The sequence below is a fragment of the Clytia hemisphaerica genome, unplaced genomic scaffold, assembly GCF_902728285.1.
Source record: "Clytia hemisphaerica strain Z4C2 unplaced genomic scaffold, Clytia hemisphaerica genome assembly, whole genome shotgun sequence".
Taxonomy (NCBI): Eukaryota; Metazoa; Cnidaria; class Hydrozoa; order Leptothecata; family Clytiidae; genus Clytia; species Clytia hemisphaerica.
The window spans coordinates 730,141-749,810 of NW_027104429.1; the positions used below are offsets into that span (position 1 = coordinate 730,141).

Genomic DNA, 19,670 nt, shown 5'->3' on the forward strand with positions numbered 1-19,670 from the left:
TTCCTCTGGCGGTTGGGGAGCAACATGTCAGGGTATTCAATGAGGAGGTGCATGGGACATTATAGAGCAATCTTACCATATAAATACTCGTGAGCTTCTGTCTATCTACTTTGCACTTCGATCTTTTAAAAACCTTTATAGAAGTAAACATGTTCGTATTCTGAGTGATAACACTACAGCAATTGGCACGGTCAATAAAATGGGCTCTAGCAAAAGTCTTATAAATAATGAGATAAGCAAAGACATTTGTCAGTTTTGTGAAGAAAATGAAATTTGGGTCACAGCAACTTACATTCCAGGAATAAAGAATGACATTGCTGACACAGAATCCAGAAGAGAGTATAAAGAGGCAGAGTGGAAACTGAATCCTGAAATCTTTGGATTTCTAACTGCTACTTTAAATTTCAAACCAGAAATAGACTATTTTGCTAGTAGGCTTAACACTCAGCTACCCAAATATGTCTCCTACAGGCCTGACCCAAATGCTCACTCAATAAATGCTTTAGCCTAAAACTGGTCCAACACTAAAGGCTATATCTTCCCTTCTTTTAGCTTAATCGACCGTGTACTTCACAAGATTCGACACGAAAAAGCAACAGCAATGGTAGTAGTCCCAGCTTGGACCACCCAACCATGGTATACAACTTACACGGAAATGCTGAGATCAAAGCTGGAAACGATTCCACCCTGTCCAACCGTAATGACAATGCCACAAGCTCCGGATCTGGTACACCCTCTTCACAAAAATCTTACTCTAATGGCTGGGATCTTATCCGGCAAAGATATCAAAATGACGGAATAGATGAAAGCTCAATCAACATTCTTCTGACAAGTTGGAGAAAAGGTACAAAATTTTCCTATGCTAAGTACCTCACAGCTTGGAAAGACCTCTCTTTGTCAAGAGGTATTGATTCTTTTGACCCAACATACCACAAGCCTTAGCTTTCCTAACAAATTTATTTGAGAAAAATCACAGCTATGGTCAACTCAATACAGCTTGCAGTGCTCTTTCAGCTGTATTTGCACCAAAACAAGGGACAACTTTCGGAAAACTTCCCATTATAAAAAGATTCATGAAAGGTGTATCTGAAACTAAGCCATCTTTCCCCAAATATACAGTCGTTTGGGATGTAAACAAAGTCTTTGATTTCTTCAGATCCCTTGAGATCACTGCCAACTTGCCACTGAAAATGCTAACTCTAAAACTATGTATGCTTTTAATGTTGATATCAGGGGGTCAAAGGTCACAAACCATACATTGCATTGCAAGAGCTGATGTCAAATTTATTGACGAAACGTCAGTTTACATTCCTATTATGGAAAACTGAAGCAAACAAAAGCCACAAACCATGTGGAACCCTTAGAATTCAAAATGTTTTCTGAACATAAGTTGTGTGCAGTGATACACTTAAAAGAATACATTAATAGAGTTGAAACCTTAGCACCAAATGCAAAACAGCTGTTCGTTAGCTTTGCAAAACCGCACAAACCTGTATCTAAAGACACGATTTCACGCTGGTGTAAGGAGGTGCTAAGGTTGTTCAGTATTGATATTTCTAAATATACGACCCATTCTTCTAGATCGGCAGCTACATCGGGTCGTTGTAAAACATGGAGTAGCTCCATGGAGTACTCCAATGGAGTACCTATTGGAGTACTCTAAAAATATTGCAGACCAGATTTTAGATCGCCGCGAGAGGAAAATAAAGAACTGTATAATTTTGTATTTGCTCTAAAACCACTCTGTAGCAAGAATGTGGCTTTCATGTTGGTCTCTTTTTATGGTTTTATATCCTTTCATGTCATCACATTGAGTATGAAATTGTCATATCAAAGAAATAAGTTGGCGGACTCCATTTATTGTGATTGTCTTATTATTTTGTTAATTGAAGTGTATTTTGTCAATAAAATGACAATGAATAATTTAATAATCTAAAACCCCTCTGTAACCTCTCTCACAGACTGTCCCCAACTGCCATTTCATATCCAGTCATACTACCTGCATCATATTGAGTATGATAAAAATTCCTTTTGGAAATGGGTTGATAAGCTATTTATTCTATGATTGTCACAATATTTTATAAAATTCAATCTGTTGACAAAAGGACAAAAGAAAAATATTGCTTAAGAAAGCTCTAGTGCCCTACTGGTGTTACATAAATAATATATCACATAATACTATATACAATTACACTGATATTATATGTATTATTATAAAGTGTTTGATATATCAGAGCTATTCTGCAAGCTAAATCTGGTCTGTTAATTGTAGAATCAACAAAGATTTTTAAGCAGAGAGCGTGCGCTATATGAGTTTTACTGCCTAGCCATTTTTTCACAAACAAATACTTGAGAAATTCTTTTGATTGCTATAAATTGGAAGTTTACAGCTGGTGGAAAAGGTTGATTATCAAATTTGTGATATTCATCGCTCTGACTGGTATTTTAGGGGGTACTCCATTAGGTACTCCATTGGAGTACTCCATGGAGCTAATCCATGTTTTACAACGACCCAGCTACATCTAAAGCATCCAAAAAGGGGATACCTCTAAAAACAATTACCAACAAAGCTGGTTGGAAAAATAAACGTATGTTTGCAACCACTTATCAAAGGACAATTGAATGCGACTTTGACATTGTCACTTGAAAAAATGAACACTATTTCATAGTTTACTATAATATTACTTTGAGTTATGTATATGAAATTTTGGGCAAATCTGGAGTATTAGAAGCCATTTACGTACTAACTAAATGAGATGCGAATTTGATTCAGTTTGAAATGTTTTTTATTTATTGATTATCTGCTGAGAATTTTTTCTAAAGTTCATGACACTAGTTGTGTTTTTTGATAGTATGATAATACTATTTTTACCTACCTTGATGTAAGTTGCGTTATATATTTTTAATTCACAGAAATAATTTTCTAATTGCACCGAAAAAGGTGTTACATGATATCTATTTCGTTAAATTATATTATCTCGCATTGGCTTACAGAAAAACTTGCGAAATCTTCGCTATACTCTCGAAGAGTCTGGAAACTAGAATGACGTAAAATTGAAGAAATAAATGAGACTTACCTAAGTTGATATTTATTTGTGATTTTATGATTTCTAGTTTCCAGTAACGATGAGCGAGATTATAGCGCCCACCCAGGTGCTTTACCCTCCCAGGTATCTCTCTCATCGTTATGTCTGTAAGCTGATTACTTGCCAATACTGACTGTTCCGGTACGCGTTCTCTTCTCTATAATCTCTCTCATCGTTACTGGAAACTAGAAATCATAAAATCACAAATAAAAATCAACTTAGGGAAGTCTCATTTATTTGTTCAATTTGTTTGAAAAGTATATAGAGTAAACGTATTGTGAAGCAATTTTCAACACTGAAGTGATTAACATTGCTCTAATTGTTTTAAATATTTTGTAACACTATTATATTAATAGCTAGAATCTAAATTCACTTTCCATTAATAAATGTGACAATCATACACCTGAAGAATCGGTAGAACAAAGCATTTTCAGACAAACATTTAAAAAAGATTTAAAGAAATAGAGTGAAAGGTGTAAATAGCTTTCTTAAGTCCAAGCGATTTTCAACACTGAAGTGATTAACATTGCTCTAATTGTTTTAAACATTTTGTAATACTATTATATTAATAGCTAGAATCTAAATTTACTTTCCATTAATAAATGTGACAATTATACACCTGGAGAATCAGTAGAACAAAGCATTTTCAGACGAAGATTTAAAAAAGATTTAAAGAAATACAGTGAAAGGTGTAAATAGCATTCATAAGTTCAAGCAATTTTCAACACTGAAGAGATTAAAATTCCTGTAATTGTTGTAAATATTTCAAAATAAGAAAATATTAATTCAAGTCCAACTTCACCTTTAAGGACAAAAAGCATTTATTATCTTTACCATTATCTTGGTAGCAAGATTTAAAAAATAGTTTGAAAAGTAAATAGAGCAAACGTTTTCAACAATTTCAAACAATTTCAACACTGAAGTGATTAACATTGCTGTAATTGTTGTAAATGTTTTAAATTATGAAATATTAATTCAAGTCCAAATTCACCTTTAAGGACAAAAAGCGTTCATTGTCTATACCATTCATAAGTTCAAGCAATAATTGTCAACACTGAAGTGATTAACATCGCTGCAATTATTGCAAATCTTTCAAAATATGAAATATTAATTCAAGTCCAACTTCACTTTTAAGGACAAAAAGCGTTCATTATCTATACCATTATCTTAGTAACAAGATTTAAAAATTGTTTGAAAAGTATATAGAGCAAGCGTATTGTGAAGCAATTTTCAACACTGAAGTGATTAACATTGCTCTAATTGTATTAAATATTTTGTAAAACTTTAATAATAATAGCTAGAATCTAATTTTACATTCCATTAATAAAAGTAACAATTATACACCTGGAGAATCGGTATAACAAAGCTTTTTCAGACGAAGATTTAAAAAAGATTTAAAGAAATAATGTGAAAGGTGTAAATAGCTTTCGTAAGTTCAAGCAATTTTCGACACTAAAGTGATTAACATCGCTGCAATTATTGTAAATCTTCCAAAATATGAAATATTTATTCAAGTCAAACTTTAACTTTAAGGACAAAAATTGTACATTATCTATACCATTATCTTGGTAGCAAGATTTAAAAATTGTTTGAAAAGTTTATAGAGTAAACATATTGTGAAGCAATTTTCAACACTGAAGTGATTACCATTGCTCTAATTGTATTAAATATTTTGTAAAACTTTAATAATAATAGTTAGAATCTAATTCTACTTTCCTTTAATAAAAGTGACAATTATACATCTGGAAATCGGTAGAACAAAGCTTTTTCAGACGAAGATTTAAAAAAAATTTAAAGAATAAAAGTGAAAGGTGTAAAAAGCTTTCGTAAGTTCAAGCAATTTTCAACAGTGAAGTGATTAACATCGCTGTAATTATTGTAAATATTTCAAATTATATAATATTAATTCAAGTCCAACTTCACATTCAAGGATAAAAAGCGTTCGTTATCTATACCAATATCTTGGTAGCAAGATTTAAAAAATTGTTTGAAAAGCAAATAGAGCAAACGAATTGTGAAGCGATTTTCAACACTGAAATGATTAACATCGTTTTATTTATTTTAAATATTCTGTAAAACTATAAAATTAATTGTCAGAATCTATTTTTATTTTCGATTATTAAAACTGACAATTATACCCCTCAAGAATCGGTAGAACAAAGCTTTTTCAGACGAAAAGAAAAACGTGACAATGTTGTGCAATGTTATCAAAATAAGTTAGCAAGATTTAAGAAAATAAAGTGACAAGGTGTAAAAGCTTTCGTAAGTTCAAGATTTCAACAATGAAATGATTAACATTGCTGTAATTGTTGTAAATATTTTAAATTGTAAAATATTAATTCAGGTCCAAATTCACCTTTAAGGACAAAAAGCGTTCATTATCTATACCATTCATAAGTTCAAGCAATTGTCAACACTGAAGTGATTAACATCGCTGCAATTATTGCAAATCTTTCAAAATATGAAATATTGATTCAAGTTCAACTTCACCTTTAAGGACAAAAAGCGTTCATTATCTATACAATTATCTTAGAAGCAAGATTTAAAAATTGTTCGAAAAGTATATAGAGCAAACGTATTGTGAAGCAGTTTTCAACACTGAAGTGATTAACATTGCTCTAATTGTATTAAATATTTTGTAAAACTTTAATACTAATAGCTAGATCTAATTTTACTTTCCATAAATAAAAGTAACTACTATACACCTGGAGAATCGGTATAACAAAGCCTTTTCAGACGAAGATTTAAAAAAGATTTAACGAAATAATGTGAAAGGTGTAAATAGCTTTCGTAAGTTCAAGCAATTTTCGACACTGAAGTGATTAAAATCGCTGCAATTATTGTAAATCTTCCAAAATATGAAATATTTATTCAAGTCAAACTTTAACTTTAAGGACAAAAATTGTTCATTATCTATACCATTATCTTGGTAGCAAGATTTAAATATTGTTTGAAAAGTTTATAGAGTAAACGTATTGTGAAGCAATTTTCAACACTGAAGTGATTACCATTGCTCTAATTGTATTAAATATTTTGTAAAACTTTAATAATAATAGTTAGAATCTAATTCTACTTTCCTTTAATAAAAGTGACAATTATACATCTGGAAAATCGGTAGAGCAAAGCTTTTTCAGACGAAGATTTAAAAAAGATTTAAAGAATAAAAGTGAAAGGTGTAAAAAGCTTTCGTAAGTTCGAGCAATTTTCAACACTGAAGTGATTAACTTCGCTGTAATTATTGTAAATATTTCAAATTATATAATATTAATTCAAGTCCAACTTCACATTTAAGGATAAAAAGCGTTCGTTATCTATACCAATATCTTGGTAGCAAGATTTAAAAATTGTTTGAAAAGTAAATAGAGCAAACGAATTGTGAAGCGATTTTCAACACTGAAATGATTAACATCGTTTTATTTTTTTTAAATATTCTGTAAAACTATAAAATTAATTCTCAGAATCTAGTTTTACTTTCGATTAATAAAAGCGAGCTTTATGGACCTGAAGGACCGGAAAAATAAGCTATTTCAAATTAAAAGAAAAATGCAGAAATTTTATGCAATGGGATTAAAGTATTGTAGCAATATTAACAAACAGTTTGGAAAGCACATAGATCAAACGTATTGTGAAGCAATGTTCAACACTGAAGTGATTAACATTGCTCTAATTGTTTTAAATATTTTGTAAAAATATAATATTAATAGCTAGAATCTATTTTTATTTTCGATTATTAAAACTGACAATTATACCCCTCAAGAATCGGTAGAACAAAGCTTTTTCAGACGAAAAGAAAAACGTGACAATGTTGTGCAATGTTATCAAAATAAGTTAGCAAGATTTAAGAAAATAAAGTGAAAAGGTGTAAAAGCTTTCGTAAGTTCAAGATTTCAACAATGAAATGATTAACATTGCTGTAATTGTTGTAAATATTTTAAATTGTAAAATATTAATTCAAGTCCAAATTCACCTTTAAGGACAAAAAGCGTTCATTATCTATACCATTCATAAGTTCAAGCAATTGTCAACACTGAAGTGATTAACATCGCTGCAATTATTGCAAATCTTTCAAAATATGAAATATTGATTCAAGTTCAACTTCACCTTTAAGGACAAAAAGCGTTCATTATCTATACAATTATCTTAGAAGCAAGATTTAAAAATTGTTTGAAAAGTATATAGAGCAAACGTATTGTGAAGCAATTTTCAACACTTAAGTGATTAACATTGCTCTAATTATATTAAATATTTTGTAAAACTTTAATAATAATAGCTAGATCTAATTTTACTTTCCATAAATAAAAGTAACTACTTACACCTGGAGAATCGGTATAGCAAAGCCTTTTCAGACAAAGATTTAAAAAAGATTTAACGAAATAATGTGAAAGGTGTAAATAGCTTTCGTAAGTTCAAGCAATTTTCGACACTGAAGTGATTAAAATCGCTGCAATTATTGTAAATCTTCCAAAATATGAAATATTTATTCAAGTCAAACTTTAACTTTAAGGACAAAAATTGTTCATTATCTATACCATTATCTTGGTAGCAAGATTTAAATATTGTTTGAAAAGTTTATAGAGTAAACGTATTGTGAAGCAATTTTCAACACTGAAGTGATTACCATTGCTCTAATTGTATTAAATATTTTGTAAAACTTTAATAATAATAGTTAGAATCTAATTCTACTTTCCTTTAATAAAAGTGACAATTATACATCTGGAAAATCGGTAGAGCAAAGCTTTTTCAGACGAAGATTTAAAAAAGATTTAAAGAATAAAAGTGAAAGGTGTAAAAAGCTTTCGTAAGTTCAAGCAATTTTCAACACTGAAGTGATTAACATCGCTGTAATTATTGTAAATATTTCAAATTATATAATATTAATTCAAGTCCAACTTCACATTTAAGGATAAAAAGCGTTCGTTATCTATACCAATATCTTGGTAGCAAGATTTAAAAAATTGTTTGAAAAGTAAATAGAGCAAACGAATTGTGAAGCGATTTTCAACACTGAAATGATTAACATCGTTTTATTTTTTTTAAATATTCTGTAAAACTATAAAATTAATTGTCAGAATCTAGTTTTACTTTCGAGTAATAAGAGCGAGCTTTATTGACCTGAAGGACCGGAAAAATAAGCTATTTCAAATTAAAAAAAAATGCAGAAATTTTATGCAATGTGATTAAAGTATTGTAGCAATATTTAACAAACAGTTTGGAAAGCACATAGATCAAACGTATTGTGAAGCAATGTTCAACACTGAAGTGATTAACATTGCTCTAATTGATTTAAATATTTTGTAAAAATATAATATTAATAGCTAGAATCTATTTTTATTTTCGATTATTAAAACTGACAATTATACCCCTCAAGAATCGGTAGAACAAAGCTTTTTCAGACGAAAAGAAAAACGTGACAATGTTGTGCAATGTTATCAAAATAAGTTAGCAAGATTTAAGAAAATAAAGTGACAAGGTGTAAAAGCTTTCGTAAGTTCAAGATTTCAACAATGAAATGATTAACATTGCTGTAATTGTTGTAAATATTTTAAATTGTAAAATATTAATTCAGGTCCAAATTCACCTTTAAGAACAAAAAGCGTTCATTATCTATACCATTCATAAGTTCAAGCAATTGTCAACACTGAAGTGATTAACATCGCTGCAATTATTGCAAATCTTTCAAAATATGAAATATTGATTCAAGTTCAACTTCACCTTTAAGGACAAAAAGCGTTCATTATCTATACCATTATCTTAGAAGCAAGATTTAAAAATTGTTTGAAAAGTATATAGAGCAAACGTATTGTGAAGCAATTTTCAACACTTAAGTGATTAACATTGCTCTAATTGTATTAAATATTTTGTAAAACTTTAATACTAATAGCTAGATCTAATTTTACTTTCCATAAATAAAAGTAACTACTATACACCTGGAGAATCGGTATAACAAAGCCTTTTCAGACAAAGATTTAAAAAAGATTTAAAGAAATAATGTGAAAGGTGTAAATAGCTTTCGTAAGTTCAAGCAATTTTCGACACTGAAGTGATTAACATCGCTGCAATTATTGTAAATCTTCCAAAATATGAAATATTTATTCAAGTCAAACTTTAACTTTAAGGACAAAAATTGTTCATTATCTATACCATTATCTTGGTAGCAAGATTTAAAAATTGTTTGAAAAGTTTATAGAGTAAACGTATTGTGAAGCAATTTTCAACACTGAAGTGATTACCATTGCTCTAATTGTATTAAATATTTTGTAAAACTTTAATAATAATAGTTAGAATCTAATTCTACTTTCCTTTAATAAAAGTGACAATTATACATCTGGAAAATCGGTAGAGCAAAGCTTTTTCAGACGAAGATTTAAAAAAGATTTAAAGAATAAAAGTGAAAGGTGTAAAAAGCTTTCGTAAGTTCAAGCAATTTTCAACACTGAAGTGATTAACTTCGCTGTAATTATTGTAAATATTTCAAATTATATAATATTAATTCAAGTCCAACTTCACATTTAAGGATAAAAAGCGTTCGTTATCTATACCAATATCTTGGTAGCAAGATTTAAAAAATTGTTTGAAAAGCAAATAGAGCAAACGAATTGTGAAGCGATTTTCAACACTGAAATGATTAACATCGTTTTATTTTTTTTAAATATTCTGTAAAACTATAAAATTAATTCTCAGAATCTAGTTTTACTTTCGAGTAATAAAAGCGAGCTTTATGGACCTGAAGGACCGGAAAAATAAGCTATTTCAAATTAAAAGAAAAATGCAGAAATTTTATGCAATGGGATTAAAGTATTGTAGCAATATTTAACAAACAGTTTGGAAAGCACATAGATCAAACGTATTGTGAAGCAATGTTCAACACTGAAGTGATTAACATTGCTCTAATTGTTTTAAATATTTTGTAAAAATATAATATTAATAGCTAGAATCTATTTTTATTTTCGATTAATAAAAGTGACAATTATACCCCTCAAGAATCGGTAGAACAAAGCTTTTTCAGACGAAAAGAAAAACGTGACAATGTTGTGCAATGTTATCAAAATAAGTTAGCAAGATTTAAGAAAATAAAGTGAAAAGGTGTAAAAGCTTTCGTAAGTTCAAGATTTCAACAATGAAATGATTAACATTGCTGTAATTGTTGTAAATATTTTAAATTGTAAAATATTAATTCAAGTCCAAATTCACCTTTAAGGACAAAAAGCGTTCATTATCTATACCATTATCTTGGTAGCAAGATTTAAAAATTGTTTGAAATGTATATAGAGCAAACGTATTGTGAAGCAATTTTCAACACTTGAGTGATTAACATTGCTCCAATTAGATTAAATATTTTGTAAAACTTTAATAATAATAGCTAGATCTAATTTTACTTTCCATAAATAAAAGTAACTACTATACACCTGGAGAATCAGTATAGCAAAGCCTTTTCAGACGAAGATTTAAAAAAGATTTACAGAAATAATGTGAAAGGTGTAAATAACTTTCGTAAGTTCAAGCAATTTCCGACACTGAAGTGATTAAAATCGCTGCAATTATTGTAAATCTTCCAAAATATGAAATATTTATTCAAGTCAAACTTTAACTTTAAGGACAAAAATTATTCATTATCTATACCATTATCTTGGTAGCAAGATTTAAAAATCGTTTGAAAAGTTTATACAGTAAACGTATTGTGAAGCAATTTTCAACACTGAACTGATTACCATTGCTCTAATTGTATTAAATATTTTGTAAAACTTTAATAATAATAGTTAGAATCTAATTATACTTTCCTTTAATAAAAGTGACGATTATACATCTGTAAAATCGGTAGAACAAAGCTTTTTCAGACGAAGATTTAAAAAAGATTTAAAGAATAAAAGTGAAAGGTGTAAAAAGCTTTCGTAAGTTCAAGCAATTTTGAACACTGAAGTGATTAACATCGTTGTAATTATTGTAAATATTTCAAATCATATAATATTAATTCAAGTCCAACTTCACCTTTAAGGATAATCTTGGTAGCAAGATTTAAAAAATTGTTTGAAAAGTAAAGAGAGCAAACGAATTGTGAAAGATTTTCAACACTTAAGAGATTTACATCGTTCTATTTATTTTAAATATTCTGTAAAACTATAAAATTAATTGTCAGAATCTAGTTTTACTTTCGAGTAATAAAAGCGAGCTTTATTGACCTGAAGGACCGGAAAAATAAGCTATTTCAAATTAAAAGAAAAATGCAGAAATTTTATGCAATGGGATTAAAGTATTGTAGCAATAATTAACAAACGGTTTGGAAAGCACATAGATCAAACGTATTGTGAAGCAATGTTCAACACTGAAGTGATTAACATTGCTCTAATTGTTTTAAATATTTTGTAAAAATATAATATTAATAGCTAGAATCTATTTTTATTTTCGATTAATAAAAGTGACAATTATACCCCTCAAGAATCGGTAGAACAAAGCTTTTTCAGACGAAAAGAAAAACGTGACAATGTTGTGCAATGTTATCAAAATAAGTTAGCAAGATTTAAGAAAATAAAGTGAAAAGGTGTAAAAGATTTAGTAAGTTCAAGATTTCAACAATGTAATGATTAACATTGCTGTAATTGTTGTAAATATTTTAAATTGTAAAATATTTATTCAAGTCCATATTCACCTTTAAGGACAAAAAGCGTTCATTATCTATACCATTCATAAGTTCAAGCAATTGTCAACACTGAAGTGATTAACATCGCTGCAATTATTGCAACTCTTTCAAAATATGAAATATTAATTCAAGTCCAACTTTACCTTTAAGGACAAAAAGCGTTCATTATCTATACCATTATCTTAGCAGCAAGATTTAAAAATTGTTTGAAAAGTATATAGAGCAAACGTATTGTGAAGCAATTTTCAACACTTAAGTGATTAACATTGCTCCAATTGTATTAAAGGGGACGTCTGCTTTAGGATATCATTTTTGCCATTTTTTTAGAGAAGATAGCTACGATGAAAAAAAATTGATTGCAAAAAGAACGAATAAAAAATCTTTTATCTCTGCCGAGTTATTCCATTTTTAACTTTTATTGTTTAGGCTCTACGAGGGAGAAAATATACGAAGGAGAGTGAATTTATGACGTAGATTTTGTTATCTCCCCTCCTTCTCTTTTTCTTTTTGTAATGGAATACGAAGAGTGAGAGAAATTTTTTTGAAATTTTTTGGATTGCAGAAGTTTTAAAGTTTGTTTCATCCTTTGGACTTTATCGATTCAAAATTAGTCAGTTTAACGTTTATCAATCATGCCAAGTTGTCTTGCATTCGGATGCAGTAATGCCTCGGGTAAAAACGTAAAAGACAAAGGTTTCTTCAAGATTCCTGATCCAAAGATACCAAAATATTATGAACAATGTGCACGCTGGCTTCATAACATGGGCAATTCGAACTATAATATTAACAATTTTGAAGCTAAACTATATCGCGTTATATGTAGTGACCATTTTCACCCTGATTGTTACAAGAGGGATATAAAGAGAGAAATTTGTCCAGATTACAAGGATACTAGAGTAAAAAGAGAACTTGTCAACGGAGCAATACCGACCATATTCAAGCACCGCACTTACGACCAAATCAACATGGATGGCACAAAAGTCATGTCAAGACCGCCCAGTAAAAGGACTTTAGAAATGGAGAGGGTTGATGTAAGTATAATTCGTGTATATGGTAGATAGCACGTGCACTATATGGCCTATATGGAGATTAGTCACATTCTAAATCCGTAAATTCAAGTGTTATAAGGATAAAGAAAATTATCCAGAGTAGTGCTAGTGTCCAAGATATAACAGAACTCTATCATAAACTTTGAATCCTCTCTGAGCTCACTTGTTAAACAAATGAACTTTTTTTAGGTTGTCAAAAAGCTGCTTTTCGAAAACGAACCTCCTAAACCTGACGGAGCATCTCTACCGATCGATGACACAGATGAAATAAACGTTAGTAATGGACCCATTGTTAATGAAAACGATTCTATCGAGATTTTGAACGAAAACACAGGAATCGATATCGATATACATGTGTCAACCATCGAAAGTAACATTCCGATAATTGAAACAAGTAATGAACCGAAAGTTGCAGAGAAAGAGGTCGTAACCACCGAAATTGCAACCCAAACAGATGATTTTCTCTGGCCTACGTCATCCAGCCCAATGAAGTCTAGAGCCTCAATTTTATCCCAACCTGATTTTTCATTTGAAAGTGAAGTTGATAATGATGACATCAATGACAGTGATTTTAGACCCTCCATTTTGGAAAATTCAAATCATGAAGTAGAGATCGACGTACTGAACGATACAAAATTTGTCGTGTATGAGAGTATGCTTGATCAACTTGTTTCCTTTGTACGATGTAAGAAATGCTTACTTCCGGCTGGTGATATCAAGAAAACGAAATTCGGTACATGTATTGGCTTTAAAATATATTGTGAAGAAAAACATTTGGTCGTTGATTGGAGGAGTCAACCACTAATTGGAAAAATGCCTGCCTTCAACATGTTGCTTCCGGCATCAATCTTCTTCTCGGGTTCCATCTTTGAAACTTTTAGAAAAGCATCTGAATTTTCAGGTCTAAATTTTGTAAACAAAGAGACTTTTTACAGAGTTCAACGTGTTTTAGTAATCCCTGCGATAAATCAAGTCTTGAAGGAAACTATACAGGAAGCAAGAGCAGAAATTAAAAACAAAGATTCTCTTTCAATCATGGGTGATGGTAGATTCGACTCGCCTGGAAAGTCAGCAAAATATTGTACTTACACTTGCCAAACACCAGATACAAAGAAAATCATTGCCGTCTCAACCCTTCAAACTTCAAAAGGCAAGGGATCAGCTCCATTAGAATTAGAGGGATTTAAAAACTGTCTTAATGAGTTAGAAAGAGGGGGCTACAACGTTGTGAAAGTAGCAACCGACAGAAATATGCAGCTTGCAAAGTGGCTAAGGGAAAATCGAGCTCTAATAATAAGAATTTACGACACTTGGCACTTCGCAAAAAACATAACATCAAAATTGAGAAAACTCGCAAAAAGGAAGGGTTGCAAGATAATTCAAGAGTGGATACGGCAGATAGGGAACCACCTATTTTGGTGTGCTGATAATTGTGGAGGGGATGCGGAAAAAATCAGGCAGATGTGGAAATCCCTTCTCCATCACATATCAAACCGTCATCGATTTAAGAGAGCCTATCCCAAGTACCCCAAATGTAGTCACAAGCCACTAACGAAGAAACAAGCTCTGAAGAAAAAGTGGATTGAAAAGGATTCGGTAGCTTACGATGCTTTGGAAAAAGTGATCCTTGACACCAAGACCCTCAATGACATGGAGCATTTGGTCAACCCTCTCCATACAGGGAACATTGAGGTATTTCATTCTGTCATCAATTCTTATGCTCCAAAAAAGCACGAGTTTGAGCTAAATGTCATGGATGCAAGAGTGAAATTAGCAGTCATCGATTACAACCACAACACAAATCGAAACCAAGCAACCGTAACCAGAGAAATAAAAGGGTCGGCCAACAAAGGAGAGAAGCAGTGGAAGTTCGTTTCGTCTAAATTATCTAAAGCATGGGTTGCAAAAATAAAGAAAAGAGACAAAGTCGTTTTTGTTCGTGAAAAAGCTGATGTCAGAATTTTTGAGAAGGAAGGAGAAGGGCGAAAAGCTCAATCAGAAAGCTTCTGAACTGATCGATAGGCTAATTGCTCCCAAAAACATCGCTTTGAATGAACGTCCAGAAACTAAATCAATTATAGATAAACATTTGAAAGTGCAAAGATTTAGGAAGTGATCGTTATATATATAGTATTTCATTTTTAATCTCATTAATTGATTTCTGTTTACAAATGTGTTAGATCAAATCACTCATGGTCAATGACATTGTCAGCTAAGGCCCTTTTGAAACCAGTGTAGTGACCACCAATGGGTTCTGGAAAGGTGTCTTTAATCTTCTTAACAGCACAAGATGGAATAACCACTCTTTTGTGTCTGCCAAGAATCTCGTAGTAGTGGGTCCAATACGAATATTGGTGGTATGCAGCGTAGCGGTATTGCCTGATTTGAAATAGAAATAAAATCATCATTGATTATTTTATATAAACGAGTTGTAACATGCTATATTTTTCTGCTTTTTCCATTGATTTTACTGTATATAAACTTAAGTGGATGTTAGAGTTTTTAAACTTTTTTTCAACACTTTTATTTTAACACCCCTGTCTCAGGGCCCTCTCAGTGCCCTGGTGGAACTTTTCCCTCAATGGGGATGAAAATTCCTATCAAAATGCCAATGGGGATAGAAAATTTATTGTTTTAAGCTCAAAAATTCCAGTGGGGATGGTATTGGAGTTGTGGATAAAATCATAGAACAATTTACCAGTGGGGTTGAAATTGTAGGGTATTTTTTCCACCGGGGACGATTTTTTGGCCTATTTTTACACCGGGGCGGGGGGTCCACCGGGTCCGTGACACAAGGGGTGTATTTTACATTTTAGAACCCTTATACTTTACAAAGAAATGTACAAACCTATTTGTAATCTTCTTCAGCTTTTTGAAAATTTTCTTCTGTCTCCTCTTTACAATTAAGGTTATTTCGAGAGCGTAAGGGCTCAAGATATAATCATTGAAGCCTTTATGTTCAGTGATACATTTTATCCCTTGTAGTTTTTCAGCTAATATACCACACTCTTGACAGCACAAGCACTCTTCTAATGCGAAGTCCATTCCTATCACACACTTTCGACACTTGCACCAGTGCAAATTTTCCAATCTACTTGAGTCTAGATCATCATCGCTCCTATCACTCGAAGAACTTGAACTTTCTTGTTTCTGTTTAGCTTCGGACAATATTTTTTTAAATTCTTCTTTGGAATATTCAGGCTCGTCACCATAAAATCCACCAATCCCATCGTCCGACAAGTCCGACTCCCCCTCAGATTCTTCATCCGATGTGTTGGTTGATAAAGTATCATCAGTATCACTTGATTCGTCAGACATTTTCCCTTTCTCGTACTGGGTATATTTTTCGATTCCAACGTTTTTAAAAAAATATGGTGAAAACTCTCTTTTGATCGAAAATCTTGTTTAACAAATTTTGTTTAAAAAATCTCATTTTTTGAAATAACAAAAGCTACGTCACAGATTTAAAAAGAAGGGGAATTTATAAAAGTCTATTATTGCGCATTGAAAAAAAAACTTCCATTAATATATAGCTCATTTTGATCGTCTCGTTCTAAATTTTTTTATTGTTTAAAAAAAACTATAGTATAATTTTGGGCAGACGTCCCCTTTAAATATTTTGTAAAACTTTAATAATAATAGCTAGATCTAATTTTACTTTCCATAAATAAAAGTAACTACTATACACCTGGAGAATCGGTATAGCAAAGCCTTTTCAGACGAAGATTTAAAAAAGATTAACAGAAATAAGGTGAAAGGTGTAAATAGCTTTCGTAAGTTCAAGCAATTTCCGACACTAAAGTGATTAAAATCGCTGCAATTATTGTAAATCTTCCAAAATATGAAATATTTATTCAAGTCAAACTTTAACTTTAAGGACAAAAATTGTTCATTATCTATACCATTATCTTGGTAGCAAGATTTAAAAATTGTTTGAAAAGTTTATACAGTAAACGTATTGTGAAGAAATTTTCAACACTGAACTGATTACCATTGCTCTAATTGTATTAAATATTTTGTAAAACTTTAATAATAATAGTTAGAATCTAATTCTACTTTCCTTTAATAAAAGTGACAATTATACATCTGGAAAATCGGTAGAACAAAGCTTTTTCAGACGAAGATTTAAAAAAGATTTAAAGAATAAAAGTGAAAGGTGTAAAAAGCTTTCGTAAGTTCAAGCAATTTTGAACACTGAAGTGATTAACATCGCTGTAATTATTGTAAATATTTCAAATCATATAATATTAATTCAAGTCCAACTTCACCTTTAAGGATAAAAAGCGTTCGTTTGGTAGCAAGATTTAAAAAATTGTTTGAAAAGTATATAGAGCAAACGAATTGTGAAGCGATTTTCAACACTGAAGTGATTAACATCGTTCTATTTATTTTAAATATTCTGTAAAACTATAAAATTAATTGTCAGAATCTAGTTTTACTTTCGAGTAATAACAGCCAGCTTTATTGACCTGAAGGACCGGAAAATTAAGCTATTTCAAGTTAAAAGAAAAATGCAGAAATTTTATGCAATGGGATTAAAGTATTGTAGCAATATTTAACAAACGGTTTGGATAGCACATAGATCAAACGTATTGTGAAGCAATGTTCAACACTGAAGTGATTAACATTGCTCTAATTGTTTTAAATATTTTGTAAAAATATAATATTAATAGCTAGAATCTATTTTTAATTTCGATTAATAAAAGTGACAATTATACCCCTCAAGAATCGGTAGAACAAAGCTTTTTCAGACGAAAAGAAGAACGTGACAATGTTGTGCAATGTTATCAAAATAAGTTAGCAAGATTTGAGAAGATAAAGTGAAAAGGTGTAAAAGCTTTCGTAAGTTCAAGATTTCAACAATGAAATGATTAACATTGCTGTAATTGTTGTAAATATTTTAAATTGTAAAATATTAATTCAAGTCCAAATTCACCTTTGAGGACAAAAAGCGTTCATTATCTATATAATTGCATTAAATATTTTGTAAAACTTTAATAATAATAGTTAGAATCTAATTCTACTTAATAGTTAGAATCTAATTCTACTTTCCTTTAATAAAAGTGACAATTATACATCTGGAAAATCAGTAGAACAAAGCTTTTTCAGACGAAGATTTAAAAAAGATTTAAAGAATAAAAGTGAAAGGTTAAAAAGCTTTCGTAAGTTCAAGCAATTTTCAACACTGAAGTGATTAACATCGCTGTAATTATTGTAAATATTTCAAATAATAATTTTGGTAGCAAGATTTAAAAAATTGTTTGAAAAGTAAATAGAGCAAACGAATTGTGAAGCGATTTTCAACACTGAAGTGATTAACATCGTTCTATTTATTTTAAATATTCTGTAAAACTATAAAATTAATTGTCAGAATCTAGTTTTACTCTCGAGTAATAAAAGCGAGCTTTATTGACCTGAAGGACCAGAAAAATAAGCTATTTCAAATTAAAAGAAAAATGCAGAAATTTTATGCAATGCAATTAAAGTATTGTAGCAATATTTAACAAACGGTTTGGAAAGCACATAGATCAAACGTATTGTGAAGCAATGTTCAACACTGAAGTGATTAACATTGCTCTAATTGTTTTAAATAATTTGTAAAAATATAATATTAATAGCTAGAATCTATTTTTAATTTCGATTAATAAAAGTGACAATTATACCCCTCAAGAATCGGTAGAACAAAGCTTTTTCAGACGAAAAGAAGAACGTGACAATGTTGTGCAATGTTATCAAAATAAGTTAGCAAGATTTGAGAAAATAAAGTGAAAAGGTGTAAAAGCTTTCGTAAGTTCAAAATTTCAACAATGAAATGATTAACATTGCTGTAATTGTTGTAAATATTTTAAATTGTAAAATATTAATTCAAGTCCAATTCACCTTTAGGACAAAAAGCGTTCATTATCTATACCATTCAAAGTTCAAACAATTGTCAACACTGAAGTGATTAACATCGCTGCATTATTGCAAATCTTTCAAATATGAAAATTATTCAAGTCCAACTTCACCTTTAAGGACAAAAAGCGTTCATTATCTATACCATTATCTTGGTAGCAAGATTTAAAAATTGTTTGAAATGTATATAGAGCAAACGTATTGTGAAGCAATTTTTAACACTTAAGTGATTAACATTGCTCCAATTGTATAAAATATTTTTTAAAACTTTAATAATAATAGCTAGATCTAATTTTACGTTCCATAAATAAAAGTAACTACTATACACCTGGAGAATCAGTATAGCAAAGCCTTTTCAGACGAAGATTTAAAAAAAATTTACAGAAATAATGTGAAAGGTGTAAATAACTTTCGTAAGTTCAAGCAATTTCCGACACTGAAGTGATTAAAATCGCTGCAATTATTGTAAATCTTCCAAAATATGAAATATTTATTCAAGTCAAACTTTAACTTTAAGGATAATCTTGGTAGCAAGATTTAAAAAATTGTTTGAAAAGTAAAGAGAGCAAACGAATTGTGAAGCGATATTCAACACTGAAGTGATTTACATAGTTCTATTTATTTTAAATATTCTGTAAAACTATAAAATTAATTGTCAGAATCTAGTTTTACTTTCGAGTAATAACAGCCAGCTTTATTGACCTGAAGGACCAGAAAAATAAGCTATTTCAAATTAAAAGAAAAATGCAGAAATTTTATGCAATGGAATTAAAGTATTGTAGCAATATTTAACAAACGGTTTGGAAAGCACATAGATCAAACGTATTGTGAAGCAATGTTCAACACTGAAGTGATTAACATTGCTCTAATTGTTTTAAATATTTTGTAAAAATATAATATTAATAGCTAGAATCTATTTTTAATTTCGATTAATAAAAGTGACAATTATACCCCTCAAGAATCGGTAGAACAAAGCTTTTTCAGACGAAAAGAAAAACTTGACAA

General features: G+C 30.3%; 1 protein-coding gene across 1 annotated transcript; it reads right to left on the bottom strand.

Moving 5' to 3' along the window:
• Positions 1–14,915: 14,915 nt before the first annotated feature.
• Positions 14,916–16,245, bottom strand: LOC136820541 (uncharacterized). The gene is made up of 2 exons (XM_067076729.1): positions 15,619–16,245; positions 14,916–15,149 (listed from the first exon to the last, which is right to left on the bottom strand). The coding sequence occupies exons 1-2, from the start codon at positions 16,086–16,088 to the stop codon at positions 14,957–14,959; spliced, it is 663 nt and encodes a 220-aa protein (XP_066932830.1). The 5' UTR covers positions 16,089–16,245; the 3' UTR covers positions 14,916–14,956.
• Between the last annotated feature and the right edge of the window lie 3,425 nt (positions 16,246–19,670).

Coding starts and splice junctions, on each gene's coding strand:
- LOC136820541 (XM_067076729.1), bottom strand. CDS start 16,088: ATGTCTGACGAATCAAGTGATACTGATGATACTTTATCAACCAACACA. Junction 15,150..15,618: donor CTGAAGAAGATTACAAATAG/GTTTGTACATTT, acceptor ATTTCAAATCAG/GCAATACCGCTACGCTGCAT.